The 17,847-nt window shown below is 43.6% G+C and overlaps 2 protein-coding genes across 9 annotated transcripts in view; both read left to right on the top strand.

Annotated features, from left to right (window-relative positions):
- Positions 1-4,532, top strand: part of LOC115203517 (zinc finger protein 609) — a 111,208-nt gene extending 106,676 nt beyond the window's left edge. For 2 of the 4 annotated variants that reach the window (XM_029768275.1, XM_029768274.1), the window contains exon 9: positions 2,939-4,532. The gene's annotated coding sequence lies outside the window, so the exon portion shown is untranslated. The remainder of the gene's footprint in view (positions 1-2,938) is intronic. The other 2 variants (XR_003880184.1, XR_003880183.1) reach the window with 2 other exon arrangements.
- A 3,771-nt stretch (positions 4,533-8,303) lies between these two features.
- The window catches only part of LOC115203516 (GRAM domain-containing protein 2A), a 29,993-nt gene continuing 20,449 nt past the window's right edge, over positions 8,304-17,847 (top strand). For 2 of the 5 annotated variants that reach the window (XM_029768272.1, XM_029768268.1), the window contains exons 1-2: positions 8,304-8,548; positions 13,701-13,814. In XM_029768272.1, the coding sequence (XP_029624132.1) occupies positions 8,421-8,548; positions 13,701-13,814 (242 nt within the window). In that variant the 5' untranslated portion in view covers positions 8,304-8,420. Of the gene's footprint in view, positions 8,549-11,785; positions 11,841-13,700; positions 13,815-17,847 lie in introns of those variants that run through there. The other 3 variants (XM_029768271.1, XM_029768273.1, XM_029768270.1) reach the window with 3 other exon arrangements.

Here is a 17,847-nt window from a genome sequence, read left to right as displayed (position 1 = left end):
TACACACAAAATACTTTACCATTTACATACTTTTAAAACATGAACATATAGTGTGTGTGCGCATCTATCAGTTACACATGTACGTCAGTACATACACACAACAAGTAGATCACACCAATGGGAGTATCACGGTCTCATTAGCCAGACAAATAGACACTGGGGTCAGACGGACACTGGGGTCAGACGGACACTGGGGTCAGATGTGGCCGTATGGACAGAGAGCATGGTGGGAAAAGATGTAGACATGCAGTACTTTGACAACCTGTAGCTTCTATGCCTCATTACATATGAGAAATTATGCTTTCCTTTACAATCGCACTGACTTAGTACTACTGTCCTGTACTACAGTCTGATACACAGCTCTCTGGGAAAATACTTAGTACTACTGTACTGTATAACAGTCTGATACACAGCTCTCTGGGAAAATACTTAGTACTACTGTCCTGTACAACAGTCTGATACACAGCTCTCTGGGAAAATACTTAGTACTACTGTCCTGTATAACAGTCTGATACACAGCTCTCTGGGAAAAGACTTAGTACTACTGTCCTCTATAACAGTCTGATACACAGCTCTCTGGGAAAAGACTTCAACAAAGGCCCGACTGTGCTAGCTAGCGGCCTCAGTATGCAGCAGCAACAGCTCTTATGCCTTCAGTTCAGTTGTTCGTCCTAAGCAGGTAGGACAGCAGCAGAGCCCAGTGAATCACAGTAGTGATACTGTGATAATAGTGTTATCACAGGCTGCCCTGACCTCTAGTGGCAGAACTCTGCCTTGTTTCTGGTTGTGGAATACCTTATCTAGAGTCTTTGTTGGATTTGCTTCCTCAGCTTGGTATTCAAGTGTAAAACGTCACTCACATAGACGTCAGTGGTCAAAATGGCTGCATATAAATGTTTTCGTGATTTTTCCATTTTGAGGTAATATTGTAATTTACAATAGTAGTGGTACTAGTCATTATATTGGGTAATCTACGTGTCATTACATTGGGTAATCTACGTGTCATTACATTGGGTAATCTACGTGTCATTACATTGGGTAATCTACGTGTCATTACATTGGGTAATCTACGTGTCATTACATTGGGTAATCTACGTGTCATTACATTGGGTAATCTACGTGTCATTACATTGGGTAATCTACGTGTCATTACATTGGGTAATCTACGTGTCATTACATTGGGTAATCTACGTGTCATTACATTGGGTAATCTACGTGTCATTACATTGGGTAATCTACGTGTCATTACTTTGGGTAATCTACGTGTCATTACTTTGGGTAATCTACGTGTCATTACTTGGGTAATCTACGTGTCATTACATTGGGTAATCTACGTGTCATTACATTGGGTAATCTACGTGTCATTACATTGGGTAATCTACGTGTCATTACATTGGGTAATCTACGTGTCATTACTTTGGGTAATCTACGTGTCATTACTTTGGGTAATCTACGTGTCATTACTTTGGGTAATCTACGTGTCATTACATTGGGTAATCTACGTGTCATTACATTGGGTAATCTACGTGTCATTACATTGGGTAATCTACGTGTCATTACATTGGGTAATCTACGTTTCATTACATTGGGTAATCTACGTGTCATTACTTTGGGTAATCTACGTGTCATTACTTTGGGTAATCTACGTGTCATTACTTTGGGTAATCTACGTGTCATTACATTGGGTAATCTACGTGTCATTACATTGGGTAATCTACGTGTCATTACATTGGGTAATCTACGTGTCATTACATTGGGTAATCTACGTGTCATTACTTTGGGTAATCTACGTGTCATTACTTTGGGTAATCTACGTGTCATTACTTTGGGTAATCTACGTGTCATTACTTTGGGTAATCTACGTGTCATTACATTGGGTAATCTACGTGTCATTACTTTGGGTAATCTACGTGTCATTACTTTGGGTAATCTACGTGTCATTACATTGGGTAATCTACGTGTCATTACATTGGGTAATCTACGTGTCATTACTTTGGGTAATCTACGTGTCATTACTTTGGGTAATCTACGTGTCATTACTTTGGGTAATCTACGTGTCATTACTTTGGGTAATCTACGTGTCATTACATTGGGTAATCTACGTGTCATTACTTTGGGTAATCTACGTGTCATTACTTTGGGTAATCTACGTGTCATTACATTGGGTAATCTACGTGTCATTACATTGGGTAATCTACGTGTCATTACATTGGGTAATCTACGTGTCATTACATTGGGTAATCTACGTGTCATTACATTGGGTAATCTACGTGTCATTACATTGGGTAATCTACGTGTCATTACATTGGGTAATCTACGTGTCATTACTTTGGGTAATCTACGTGTCATTACTTTGGGTAATCTACGTGTCATTACTTTGGGTAATCTACGTGTCATTACTTTGGGTAATCTACGTGTCATTACATTGGGTAATCTACGTGTCATTACATTGGGTAATCTACGTGTCATTACATTGGGTAATCTACGTGTCATTACATTGGGTAATCTACGTGTCATTACTTTGGGTAATCTACGTGTCATTACTTTGGGTAATCTACGTGTCATTACTTTGGGTAATCTACGTGTCATTACTTTGGGTAATCTACGTGTCATTACTTTGGGTAATCTACGTGTCATTACATTGGGTAATCTACGTGTCATTACATTGGGTAATCTACGTGTCATTACTTTGGGTAATCTACGTGTCATTACTTTGGGTAATCTACGTGTCATTACTTTGGGTAATCTACGTGTCATTACATTGGGTAATCTACGTGTCATTACATTGGGTAATCTACGTGTCATTACTTTGGGTAATCTACGTGTCATTACTTTGGGTAATCTACGTGTCATTACATTGGGTAATCTACGTGTCTTGAACGTGGTTTTGAACGTGAATTTAACCAACCATTTTCTGTCTTTTGTGTCATTTCCACAGGGAGACGTGACCGACACCTCGCCACCCTGCAAAGATTCATGTGACTGGCTCACATGAGGAAGCCCTGGGCTCCGAGTCCATTTTAGACATCAGTTGAATGGTGTTTCTATATTTTTAGTTCTCTGCCTGAATGTCCGGCAGATTCTTTTTTTTTTCTTCTCCTAGCAGCATCTTTTTCCCTCGTTTCCCTCCTGCCCCACCGTGGACTAGGACTGACCTCAGCCAAGGTTTCCCTCCTGCCCCACGTGGACTAGGACTGAACTCAGCCAAGGTTTCCCTCCTGCCCCACGTGGACTAGGACTGAACTCAGCCAAGGTTTCCCTCCTGCCCCACCGTGGACTAGGACTGACCTCAGCCAAGGTTTCCCTCCTGCCCCACGTGGACTAGGACTGAACTCAGCCAAGGTTTCCCTCCTGCCCCACCGTGGACTAGGACTGACCTCAGCCAAGGTTTCCCTCCTGCCCCACGTGGACTAGGACTGAACTCAGCCAAGGTTTCCCTCCTGCCCCACCGTGGACTAGGACTGACCTCAGCCAAGGTTTCCCTCCTGCCCCACCGTGGACTAGGACTGACCTCAGCCAAGGTTTCCCTCCTGCCCCACCGTGGACTAGGACTGACCTCAGCCAAGGTTTCCCTCCTGCCCCACTGTGGACTAGGACTGACCTCAGCCAAGGTTTCCCTCCTGCCCCACCGTGGACTAGGACTGACCTCACCCAAGGTTCAAAGCCATCACTGTCTGCCCATGTGCACACCTCCGCTGATATCTATTGGTCTTTGCACTGTTGATGAACGAACACATGCAAAAATAGACCAACTGACTGCCTGAAAAGCTGAAAAGGGGTTCTGACTGCAGTTTTTTCTGTCCCGTGCAGAACGGGGCTGGGTGGCTGGGGGGGATGATGGGGGAGGGGTCAAACTAAAATAAAGACTGACAAAACTAAACAAGTGAATCATGTTGAAATGTTTGAACTTGCTGTTGTTGGCCTGTTGTACGCAGTGTGCCAGTATATCTTGACAATTGTCATTAGTAGGTTTACTGTGTGTGGTGAGAGGACTCTTGAGGAGAGAGGCTCAACCTCCTCAGACTTCTATAGGTGTTGAAGGGTTTGTTTTCTCGTCCCTCAACCAGCCATTTGCTCGCTAAACACCTCTTGATTCACTTTTCAGGGATAGACATAATTATTGTGTGAAGGGAACACATTCACCTCAATATAGTTCATGTTTTGTGTTTTCTTGACATTTGCATTGTTCATTTCACGGCATGAGTGACTTTTCTTTCAGTTAATTTGATTCCTCCCGACTTCCCAATCCATCCTTTAATGTGTTTTTGATACGCCAGTCTCACTTCACCCTTTCCGTACACTGAATCAACCAAATCACACAAATACCGTGGCTTACTCTGATCAATATTGCACTGACTGATGTTCAGTTGTAACCATGGTTTCTGTTCAGAAGTGTAGAGCTGTTTGTTACCTCAGAACACTGGGGATCATCTACTGAAGAGGTCGGCCATTTTCACCTTACTGGTCCTGCAATCGGCACAGCAAATGGACCAGCTCGTTATCCTGTCAATTTCCATGGAGGAAGAATCAAACAACTGATTGCGGAGGATGAGGAAGGATGCACAACGTAAAGTCAAGGCAGAACCAGGGAGGAGCGATGCCCGGCTAGACAACACACAACCAACCACGCACATCTAGCTCACAGCGACCCCATCCCGTCAGCAACACCACTTGTGTGGGCAGAGCTTCAATCCTATATACCCTTGGCTTAGCAACCCTTCCCCTGTGTTACAGTAGTGCAGCACTGAGCCAATGGGGGAGTCCTAGTAGATTCAACCAAGCCTGGCCAATGTCTGGCACTCCTATCACTGGGTGGCCCTTCAGGTGACAACTGCCAGAGACTGTTACATGGTCACATTACAGCTGGGCTCCCCTCAGTAGAGGGACATCACCTGTCTTGACTCCCACTCACCTCATTCAACCCCTTCTCTCTGCCACTCACCTCATTCAACCCCCTCTCTCCCACTCTCTCAGACCAGTGGGGCTGTAGGGGTTTTGGAGATGAGGGGGGAGTGTAGTCTCTCAGACCAGTGGGGCTGTAGGGGTTTTGGAGATGAGGGGGGAGTGTAGTCTCTCAGACCAGTGGGGCTGTAGGGGTTTTGGAGATGATGGGGGAGTGTAGTCTCTCAGACCAGTGGGGCAGTAGGGGTTTTGGAGATGAGGGGGGAGTGTAGTCTCTCAGACCAGTGGGGCAGTAGGGGTTTTGGAGATGATGGGGGAGTGTAGTCTCTCAGACCAGTGGGGCAGTAGGGGTTTTGGAGATGATGGGGGAGTGTAGTCTCTCAGACCAGTGGGGCAGTAGGGGTTTTGGAGATGATGGGGGAGTGTAGTCTCTCAGACCAGTGGGGCAGTAGGGTTTTTGGAGATGATGGGGGAGTGTAGTCTCTCAGACCAGTGGGGCAGTAGGGTTTTTGGAGATGAGGGGGGAGTGTAGTCTCTCAGACCAGTGGGGCAGTAGGGGTTTTGGAGATGGGGGGGGGGAGTGTAGTCTCTCAGACCAGTGGGGCAGTAGGGGTTTTGGAGATGATGGGGGAGTGTAGTCTCTCAGACCAGTGGGGCAGTAGGGGTTTTGGAGATTGGGGGGGGGGTGTTAATCAAAGGTTATTTAAAAACAGTCACGGTGATCTTAGATTTGTTCTTTACCTGTTTATTTATTCAAGAACCCTTTTTGAAGAAGATCTAGGGATGTTGTCTGGATTGAACCATGGATGAACTCTTGAGTTGAGAAGCTTAATTTAACCTTTGTGCCCATTTAAGCAAGGAGCCATGAAATGATGCCTCTGTAGTGGGATACGGCACTTAAAACACAACACAATGTCCTCCCCTCCACTAATGCAGGCGCTGCAAAAAGACTCCTTTCCTATTCACACAAAGTAGTCGCTATACAATGTATAGAAAAGGCTTCATATGGTGCGTGAGCTGGAGTCGTTGAGAGTGAAGCTAAACCAGTCATTAAAAGTGAAAGATGTATATTTATTTTTTCTATTTTCAGGGAGGGGTACTTGCGCTATACAAACGAGGCTTGTTGACAGTCTGCCCTGTAAGAAACAATGTGGAATGTTCCAGAATTCAACATACTGCTGGCCAGAACATTATCATGATTGTCAGGTAGCTTATTTTTTATTTTTGTTCAGTATTGAAGTACATATATACACCTGGATTTCACTAACTTGAACCTGCTAGCTTGGTGGTGTAACACCTTGTAAAGGACGGACAGTTAACATATTAGTCTCATTGTGTTGCTAGTTTCTTGTCCTATAGGACTAGGACAGTTAACATATTAGTCTCATTGTGTTGCTAGTTTCTTGTCCTATAGGACTAGGACAGTTAACATATTAGTCTCATTGTGTTGCTAGTTTCTTGTCCTATAGGACTAGGACAGTTAACATATTAGTCTCATTGTGTTGCTAGTTTCTTGTCCTATAGGACTAGGACAGTTAACATATTAGTCTCATTGTGTTGCTTGTTTCTTGTCCTATAGGACTAGGACAGTTAACATATTAGTCTCATTGTGTTGCTAGTTTCTTGTCCTATAGGACTAGGACAGTTAACATATTAGTCTCATTGTGTTGCTAGTTTCTTGTCCTATAGGACTAGGACAGTTAACATATTAGTCTCATTGTGTTGCTAGTTTCTTGTCCACAAGTGTCATGGTTCATAAATGGAATGGTGTTGCGACCTGTATATCTGAATGTGACAGTGTGTTGAGATGTCATGTACAACTAATATCTAATAGAAATATAGACCGCTGTGACGTTGTATGACACATCAGTGGATTGTCATTTCTACATGTCCCAAGCAGGTGGCGTAAGAATGGCTTTCCACTATACTGGAGGAAGAGACTAGTTCATTGCTCCAAAGGACAGAGATTTAGACTTGGTAGTAGGTTGAATAAGAATCGTATTGCCTTAGGGGTATGATAAAGCCACACAAGCAAGTACTTACTATCCAGCAACTTAAAGGAAAAAGCTCTTGATTTTGTCTTGTTATTTTTGGAGGACATCCTTTCTTTGTTAGCTACTCTTTGACTGAGTAGTTTTTTTGTTCTCCAGAACAGCAGTTGCTTCAGTTGTCTCAATTGGTGCTTATAAAAACATCCTTTATCCCTTGGGAACAAAGACACTCTTTCCGACATCTTAAATTACCAGATCATGTCTTGTCTCCCTCCTCACCTTCCTCACGGGCCCCCTCGTGTCACTCAGAACCCTCAAAGTATCACTCACTGGTACTTGCAAGGATGTTTACAATGGTTTTCATTTCTATGGTTGAGCCCTGTCTCCTGTGGTCTGCCCCCTTCCCTCCCTCTTCTCCTTCAGGAGTTTATGTGAAGTGTGCATTACCACCACGGTTCTTTTTTTATACAATACTGTAACTTGCCTTTGTACATTTGGGTGAAAAATAAATCTTTTTATGAGACAATCATATGTCATGTCTGACTGGCTTGCTTTATTCAGTCATTGTCCACTTCCAACCCCTGATAATCTAAATAATAGCTATTGCATATGTTGCAAAATTATTTTGTTTATCAAATGCATGTCAATGCTTCTTCATTAACTTGAATGTCAATAATTGACAAACTTCTGTTAATATGATCGAAGATATGATTCTGTGGTTCAACAGTAGTGTGTTGACTTGGCACTGTTTCTCAACCTCTGGTTCCAGGACCAGCACCGGCCCCTGGGATGTTGCTGATTGGTCCCTTACAAGGATGTATTAAAGCAATGAGCTCAAATAACCACTAGAGGGTGGTCTTCCCTAATAATTATGAGAAGTGGGGTATTATGCAAATTGTCTATATAGAATTTCATAATATACACCGGTAACATAAGCCTCCATTGACCTAAACAGGCAATTTACATAAACTTACCTCAAAGTGAAATTTGAGGCTTAGTACAAAGAACATAACATTTGAGAACATTTTCATCATCGATCACCACTTCATCCATACTTCAATGCACCTTTTGGTAAACCTTTCAAATGTGTAGTTTGTCTTAATGGCTGCTGAACCAGCCCAGCCAACAGTTAGGATATTGTCCTAAATACACCCCAAGTCCCTTCTCCCCATCCAGGGTGCTGCGCATGCAACAACGTGATGATTCTGCTGCCACAGCGGGGAAGAGATTATGCAAGGATGATTTTGTTCAGTGTAAATGTGAAATGTGATTATCCCCTGTGTTCCCAGTGGGGGAGGGAGAGTGTAAGGTCCGGGGGGAGGTGGGTGAGTGGGGTTAGCTAGAGGAGAGAGGGTGGAGATGTGCTGAGGCAATGGCTTTTACAGCAGGCGCCTGGGAGTAGGAGGAGCAGGGTAGAGACTCGCTGGCAGGGACGACGTGGGGACGCGGTACGGCACGATAGTACGCAGCGGAGGCTCCTCTTGCTCTGCGACGACAAGGGTGCGGTGGCTGACAGCGCAGGGGTTAATGGGATGCACTATCTACGCAGCCAGCCCTGAGGCCCTGCCAGGCGACGAGGCCACAGGCCGGGACCACCGACACCACCACCACCACCACCGACCCCATGGTCCCTGCAACCAGAAGATACCAGCCAGGTCAGTCAGCCCTGTTACCTGCACTGTCAGTCAGCCCTGTTACCTGTTCACTTTCTTTGGTGAGGAAATACTTAGGTTGTTTTCTCAGACCCAGATTAAGATCATTCCTGGTCTAAAATGTACTCTTGACGAAGATTCTCCATTGGAACTTGCTGTCTAGTCCAGTAGTAGCCATATTTAGGGTTGAAGAAACCGTCCTGTACAGTCCAAGCATAAGGAACAGTGGTGGGATTTCTCCTAGTGTGGAGGTTTGTGTAATGGCTTCCTTGAACTGAGATGCAACTTCTATTTACTTGATGTGACTTTTCCCCTGAACCTGAGAGCTGTGGAACATCCACCTTCTATACTACTAGTAAATAAGGTCTATGCTAGCCTCTTCTCTACATGTATTAGTATGCTCACAGCACACAGGCAGGTGTTGTGTATTCACAGTGTAAACCGTGTCTGTCCTCTACGTTGACTTTATTCACCCCTGACGTTGTTCCATGATTAATAGAGTGAGTGTGAGTGTGCATCCTCAGAGTGGCAACAGAAAGGTCAAAGGATATCAGAGACTCATGTGTTCTGGTAGTCAGTTAGCCTATAAGCACTGGTGGGGGTACATTGAATAGAAGGAATACAGTAACAATATAAAACTGGTCTGGTGCAGGAAATAATAGCATGCTGGAGAGTAAAAGAAAGTCATGGTGGTGATGGTATGGCGTTCCTTAGAGGATGGAAATGCTAGTAGCAGGATTTTCAGCACCACAGATCTTTGCACAGTGTCCTCCCTGCACAAGCTAAATAACACCAATATGCAGTGTTATTCAAAATAACTTTTGGACTGTAACAGACCAAATACAGCTATATTTGGGGGGCCTTAGGCCTACTCAGGAAAATTATATGGTATTTTATTGACGTATAATTTATTCAACTCAGACATGGATTTATCAGTTGTATTACCATATAAAGTCTGAATCAACTTCATATAACAATTATAAACATCTTACTTGAAAAGGCTACTGTGGTAGGCCTAATGTGATTTGGTTTCACCACTCAGTAAGGTTAAAAGGTGCAGTTACGTTCTGCCTTGGAATATAAGAAATATATAGATTTAAATTGCATTCGGTTGTATCATTACGGTCAGTACAAGCGAGCGTAATCGCACGATTAGGTTATTTTAAATCCGTTGATCAAAGTTTTACCAAGCCGTGAATGACACAGCGGTGGCGTATTCTCAACCAACCTCACGGATTCCCTGCGCTACAAGTTGACACGCGGCAAGTGTTTCTTGTCTCGCCGCATGTCTCTTTGCTTCAAATTGTGTCATTTTTCGCAATTCAATGTCTTTTTTCCCATGGACATTTCGCTATAGCTACTTTGCGACATGTGAAGCTGTGGCTGGTACCAATTCAACGTTGTGGAGGACATGACCGTTACTTTGGCTGAATAAAATAAGACGACTAGCCTACCTGTGCAGCGGTACGTTGCGGAAGGTTATTCGTAAAGGCAAAGATTGCGTGAGTTTAGTCTGTCTCATCTCTGGAGTTGGTCGTCTATTTTTTATTGACCGTTGTCAAAAGCATAAGTTGTTTATAATGAATCTAGGCCCTAATGTAAGTACCTCAGATGTATGAAGTAGGGCAGGCTGTATAAGCAGGTTATTAGCCTAGTTTGTAAATCAATTGGGGCCGTCCTGCCAATAACCTCAAATGATTGTATATCTTGTGTTTACTTTATCACAGCCTTATAACTGTATAAAAATGGTCAGATTTATTTATCACATTTTAGCCTCTATACTTTCTATGTTTAGTGCTCAATGAGTGACATTCCTACACTATTTGTTTCTGAAAATTATTTGAAGCTCGAATTTGTTGACCAAGGATCAACAAAACTGTAAACAATGTAGGTACAATATGCTACTTTTTTTACAATACGTTTTTTGGTTAAAATAAGGGTAGACAGTCATACTAATGCCATTTGCGTATTTGAGTCATATATCTAATTAGTTGTGGAAATCTTAGCCTATATGGCTTTAAATCTATGTAAGCGTCAGTGACGGCTGGTCTACGCGTGTTTACTGTAGACAGTAGCCTACCTAATCAGAGCCTTTTGAAGGGGCGCAAGTGGTGTCACCCTCTACACACTCACGTTTGCTTGAAAGGAGCCCTCAATGTAGCTCCTTTGAAATTCAAATTACTTTTATTTCCTGTTAGGTAACTTTTTGTGTGGTGACGAATTGTTCAAGACACATCAACATAGACCACGAAAACATGTAGGCTACAGTATAAATGCAAGCAATGTGTCAAACAAAACATGTTGCAAATGATCTGGCCTTGCAATACAAGTACATCCTGTCTATGATTCTGTAGAGTAACTGTTAAACTCACAAACAGGATATTGACCAACCTCCACTCATATTGTCATCTTATTTATCTTGTGGGGAGAGAACAGGTCCAGAGAACCGGTCCAGGATGCCTATATACTCTACAGTGTCCGCTTGTAGTGTAGCAGTGTAGATACAGTATCTCACAGGACAAAGTCCTTCTTTGTGTTATGGTTTCATAGACAACTACCTGCATCACAATTTGCCGGATTTTAGTCCATATGTAGGCTACAGGTACAAATATGGACTAGCCTTCATAACTAATATTAATGGAGGCTACAGATATATTAGGGATTAGGCTATATCAGGACCACAATATGACAAAACCCAGCTGCAGCTAATTATGCAAAGCATGCCTTTTTCAGATGCAGGTAGTAGCTAAAGTACTTGGGCCCCTATTAAATCCAACTCCACTTCCTCCCTTACCTTGACTAAGCACAACTGTAATTAATAGGCCACCTGACTGCAGGCATTCAGCTTGAAGAGCCCTTTGGTTTGCACAGCTGTGGTGATCCATGAGAGAGGAGAAATGGTTGATCACATTCTGTCTTCTTTTTAATACATGCTCTTATGGATAATTTATTCCCCATGGTTTGGCTTAGACTTCAATTTGTCCTGCCATTGCTGACTCTTGTAAGCGTCAGCTGTTCTGGAATAAGATAGCTGAGATTGATAATGATCCTTGTTGAGGCCTGCCTCTCTCAGCCCCGTCTGACCCTATAGTAAAGTGACACCACCAGACACTATCTGTGATCAAGAGGGAGCAGCGCATCATAGCCTCTCCGGGTGTGAGGGGACACAGAGAGAGTGTGAGACTTTGAGGTATAGGCTACCACTGACTGCTTACGGGGTATATTGGTCACAATTAACAGAAGATGGATGATATGAATGGCTTCATCATCAATGAAAGATGACATGATCTGTACAGTATGTATCATTACTGTATTGTGTAATTAGATATCATGATAACTGTATATAGAGGTTGTTGTATTGTTTTGGCTCATTGCAACTTCTACCTGGAACGTCATTGACCTTGACAGCCTATAGCCTCCATTAGATTGTGTCCATGACGCAGACCTGTTTGTTTTCCCCGTCACTCTAGAGAAGACCACAAGACAGGGAGGTGAAGGAGAAATGGTGTGATGCACCTTTAACAGTAGAGGTCCTAGAAACTGCAGCTTGCTTAACTAGATTAGAGTTAATTCGATTGGAGGATGTCTTGTGATGGCTCTGTAGATGTGCCCTAATCAGCAGGAGGACAAGGAGGAGGAGAAGGAGAGGGATGAAGGCTCACATTTAACATTCATATATGGACAATGGTGTGGCCTTTGTCACTGTTAGAAGCCAAGTCAGAGTGAGAGTACTCAGTACAAGGAGCCAAGAGGTCCGTTTTGATTTGTATTCCACGGATTGTTTTCTTGTAAGTATTCCAAACTAGTTAACATCTCAGATCATCATTGCTTGGTGTCTCAACCACCCAAACCATTTTTTGTTTGCATAACTTGGTGCCATTCTCATGTTGTTTCTGGTCATTCTGTTATAACCAAAGTTGACATTGACAAGAACGTCCATAGCTTGTGATGTGTTGGCTACCGTCTCTTGAAACAACATTTTCAGGTTGTGTTTGTGCTGCATTCACAGAACACAGAGACTTGGTCCACAGAAAAGTCTGCACTCTGCAAATTAAGGGAAATGGCTCACCCCACCACTCTGCCCCACTGTTAAATCAGACCAAGTGTGCACAACTCAGGGCCTCCAGTTCTGCTGTCCTGATGACTTTCTGTTTGTCCAATTGAAAACAACGAGTCACACAAAGACGTGACAAAATGTCCTTTGGTCTTCTGACTGTTCGGGGAATGGAGGGGTTTAATAGGGTATGATGGGTAAACAATGTCCACGCCAACGGGCCGTAGAATTTGGTGACATTTTCTGGAAATGATGATACCCAGCCCTGAAGTTGCTCCCTCTCGGCCAGTGAATGGTTTTAGGAGGATTAAAGATGTCTTTAGGTAAAGAGGGGTTTAAGATGACCTTTCTCATATTCCCCAATGTGGAGCTATGATTAATTGCTTTAGTTTTCTCCCATCTGCAATTCATTCTAAAAAAGTTTGCTTCTGTTTCATTACTTTTAATTTACCATAGACACCTGTTTGCAGCTAGAATAGTTGAATACAGCAACCAAGAAGCTATTGTTCACCAGCCTCATCTACTTTGACTGGCTAGCTACAGTTCATTGGTTATGGACAGGGTGGGGGGATTTCTGTGGGAACCATTGAACTAGGACCTTCCGCAACAGGAAGAGGCTTTTTCGTACAGAGTAGTCATTGGTTCAGATGGAATGAACCAGGCCAATCAGAGATAATAAGCAGGAAACTCAGCATGTGATAAATGGCCAGACTGAGTCAGGGGTTTTCTAGAGAACACAAAGCTATTATCAGTCAGTCACACCTGTGACTATACAGAGGCTGTAGTTACCACATCCTTTCTCCCAAAACGGTCACCGTATCATCCAGTGTACGTGTGTGTGAATTAGTGGAATGGTGTACACATGTGTGTTTGAGAAGCACAAGTGGTTGCTCAACAGTGTGCATGAAAGAGCATGAGAAAGTCACCCAGGCCCAGTGCACAGCTTCATTAACCTGTGTATATTCGCTTGTATATTGATGTAGAATTTACATGAATGGGTGTGTCCACGCATGGATATGAGCTGTGTTAGAATACATGACACATGCTTTGAGCCTGTGGATCACTGATGACAGCTCAACACTGTGTGGTCTGTGTGTTCAGGCCCAACACCATGACGGAACACCAGGAGCAGAATGAAGAGGGAGTCCTCATCTCAACACAGGACCTGGAGACCTCAAAACACCAGGACACTCAAGGAGGCCATCCACAATTCAGGTAGGTAACATGTACACACACACACACACACACTTTTTAAAAGTATCTTTGTCTATAGGAGTTATCCCTCGGACGTCGATGAACTGGTTGGTGGCTGAATTTAAATACAACTAGAAAGAGAATTTGCCTGATTAGTTCAACTCTCATCTTGTTTGATTTTTACACATTATTATGAGTGTTCTGCCTCATGTCCACAGCAACAGGTCCTCTGTATAGACTATTAACACAGACAGACAGACAGACAGGTCCTCTGTATAGACTATTAACACAGACAGACAGACAGACAGGTCCTCTGTATAGACTATTAACACACACAGACAGACAGACAGACAGGTCCTCTGTATAGACTATTAACACAGACAGACAGACAGGTCCTCTGTATAGACTATTAACACAGACAGACAGACAGGTCCTCTGTATAGACTATTAACACAGACAGACAGACAGGTCCTCTGTATAGACTATTAACACAGACAGACAGGTCCTCTGTATAGACTATTAACACAGACAGACAGACAGGTCCTCTGTATAGACTATTAACACAGACAAACGGACAGGTCCTCTGTATAGACTATTAACACAGACAGACAGACAGACAGACAGGTCCTCTGTATAGACTAACACAGACAGACCTACAGGTCCTCTGTATAGACTATTTCACACAGACAGAGAGACAGACAGGTCCTCTGTATAGACTATTAACACAGACAGACGGGTCCTCTGTATAGACTATTTCCACGTCACGGTGGTGTCACCTGACTCCACGTCACCTGGTGTGACCATCTGGTGTCACCTGACTCCACCTGGGTGCGTCTCATTGGTCTACAGTGGATTTATTTTCATGGGTGCGTCTCATTGGTCTACAGTGGATTTATTTTCATGGGTGTGTCTCGTTGGTCTTCAGTGGATTTATTTTCCTTATTTGGTTTCCTTCATGAATTGATGTGAAAGACAGAGAAGGGAAAGCAAATGGCTGGCCAGTGTCCACCATGTTGCTTCCCCTTTCCTATGGTTTTTGATGAATGCAGACGCTCGGTTTCTGTCCTAAAGTTGATAGTTCAGCCAAATTACAAATGGAAAGGTGATAGTTCAAGTAAATACCAAAATGACACAGAGGTAGGTCATGGCATTGACCTCTCACCTTTGACCTCTGTGCTCTTTGTCCCATTTTTCTCTTTTCTTCAGCTGAATTATTGACTGTAAATCTGTCTTTGTCTTCAACCTCAACGCGAGGGAGGTATTCCCTTTCTAATGTATCATTCCTCAGGCTTGTAATTAGCTTTGCTATTCAGCGCCGCAGCCAAGGACACTTTGAGACACACTGCAGCCCTGGTTACACGTTCCACTTCTCACAGGAAGATAAACAATGTTCCTGCATAAATCAATGTCCTGTTTTGTTTTCAAGCCTGATGACTAAGGTTCAGGTAAGACAAGGGAAATATATGTTTGATAGATTTTCAACTGTTGGACTCTGCTGGACTTGAATATTGTTATTCAGATTAGTCTTGGTATCTTTGTCTTCAAATATCTAAAGTGTGTATTCCAGTAGGTTACTGCAGGGAGATGGATGAAAAGAACAGCAGAGAGGGTGTATTCCAGTAGTTTACTGCAGGGAGAGGGAGATGGATGAAAAGAACAGCAGAGAGGGTGTATTCCAGTAGTTTACTGCAGGGAGAGGGAGATGGATGAAAAGAACAGTAGAGGGTGTATTCCAGTAGGTTACTGCAGGGAGATGGATGAAAAGAACAGCAGAGAGGGTGTATTCCAGTAGGTTACTGCAGGGAGATGGATGAAAAGAACAGGAGAGAGGGTGTATTCCAGTAGGTTACTGCAGGGAGATGGATGAAAAGAACAGCAGAGAGGGTGTATTCCAGTAGTTTACTGCAGGGAGAGGGAGATGGATGAAAAGAACAGTAGAGAGGGTGTATTCCAGTAGGTTACTGCAGGGAGATGGATGAAAAGAACAGCAGAGAGGGTGTATTCCAGTAGGTTACTGCAGGGAGAGGGAGATGGATGAAAAGAACAGCAGAGAGGGTGTATTCCAGTAGGTTACTGCAGGGAGATGGATGAAAAGAACAGTTGAGAGGGTGTATTCCAGTAGTTAACTGCAGGGAGATGGATGAAAAGAACAGTAGAGAGGGTGTATTCCAGTAGGTTACTGCAGGGAGATGGATGAAAAGAACAGGAGAGAGGGTGTATTCCAGTAGGTTACTGCAGGGAGATGGATGAAAAGAACAGGAGAGAGGGTGTATTCCAGTAGGTTACTGTAGGGAGATGGATGAAAAGAACAGCAGAGAGGGTGTATTTCAGTAGGTTACTGCAGGGAGAGGGAGATGGATGAAAAGAACAGTAGAGAGGGTGTATTCCAGTAGTTTACTGCAGGGAGAGGGAGATGGATGAAAAGAACAGTAGAGAGGGTGTATTCCAGTAGTTTACTGCAGGGAGAGGGAGATGGATGAAAAGAACAGCAGAGAGGGTGTATTCCAGTAGGTTACTGTAGGGAGATGGATGAAAAGAACAGCAGAGAGGGTGTATTCCAGTAGTTTACTGCAGGGAGAGGGAGATGGATGAAAAGAACAGCAGAGAGGGTGTATTCCAGTAGTTTACTGCAGGGAGAGGGAGATGGATGAAAAGAACAGTAGAGAGGGTGTATTCCAGTAGGTTACTGCAGGGAGAGGGAGATGGATGAAAAGAACAGTAGAGAGGGTGTATTCCAGTAGTTTACTGTAGGGAGAGGGAGATGGATGAAAAGAACAGCAGAGAGGGTGTATTCCAGTAGTTTACTGTAGGGAGATGGATGAAAAGAACAGCAGAGAGGGTGTATTCCAGTAGTTTACTGTAGGGAGATGGATGAAAAGAACAGCAGAGAGGGTGTATTCCAGTAGGTTACTGTAGGGAGATGGATGAAAAGAACAGCAGAGAGGGTGTATTCCAGTAGGTTACTGTAGGGAGATGGATGAAAAGAACAGCAGAGAGGGTGTATTCCAGTAGTTTACTGTAGGGAGATGGATGAAAAGAACAGCAGAGAGGGTGTATTTCAGTAGTTTACTGTAGGGAGATGGATGAAAAGAACAGCAGAGAGGGTGTATTCCAGTAGGTTACTGTAGGGAGATGGATGAAAAGAACAGCAGAGAGGGTGTATTCCAGTAGGTTACTGTAGGGAGATGGATGAAAAGAACAGCAGAGAGGGTGTATTCCAGTAGGTTACTGTAGGGAGATGGATGAAAAGAACAGCAGAGAGGGTGTATTCCAGTAGGTTACTGTAGGGAGATGGATGAAAAGAACAGCAGAGAGGGTGTATTCCAGTAGTTTACTGTAGGGAGATGGATGAAAAGAACAGCAGAGAGGGTGTATTCTAGTAGGTTACTGTAGGGAGATGGATGAAAAGAACAGCAGAGAGGGTGTATTCCAGTAGGTTACTGCAGGGAGAGGGAGATGGATGAAAAGAACAGTAGAGAGGGTGTATTCCAGTAGGTTACTGTAGGGAGATGGATGAAAAGAACAGCAGAGAGGGTGTATTCCAGTAGGTTACTGTAGGGAGATGGATGAAAAGAACAGCAGAGAGGGTGTATTCCAGTAGGTTACTGTAGGGAGATGGATGAAAAGAACAGCAGAGAGGGTGTATTCCAGTAGGTTACTGTAGGGAGAAGGATGAAAAGAACAGCAGAGAGGGTGTATTCCAGTAGGTTACTGCAGGGAGAGGGAGATGGATGAAAAGAACAGCAGAGAGGGTGTATTCCAGTAGGTTACTGCAGGGAGAGGGAGATGGATGAAAAGAACAGCAGAGAGGGTGTATTCCAGTAGTTTACTGCAGGGAGATGGATGAAAAGAACAGCAGAGAGGGTGTATTCCAGTAGGTTACTGTAGGGAGATGGATGAAAAGAACAGCAGAGAGGGTGTATTCCAGTAGGTTACTGCAGGGAGAGGGAGATGGATGAAAAGAACAGCAGAGAGGGTGTATTCCAGTAGGTTACTGCAGGGAGAGGGAGATGGATGAAAAGAACAGCAGAGAGGGTGTATTCCAGTAGGTTAC

Source organism: Salmo trutta, chromosome 12, assembly GCF_901001165.1.
Source record: "Salmo trutta chromosome 12, fSalTru1.1, whole genome shotgun sequence".
NCBI lineage: Eukaryota > Metazoa > Chordata > Actinopteri > Salmoniformes > Salmonidae > Salmo > Salmo trutta.
The sequence above is the reverse complement of the archived record's forward strand: the minus strand, read 5'-3'. Positions and strand labels throughout refer to the sequence as shown.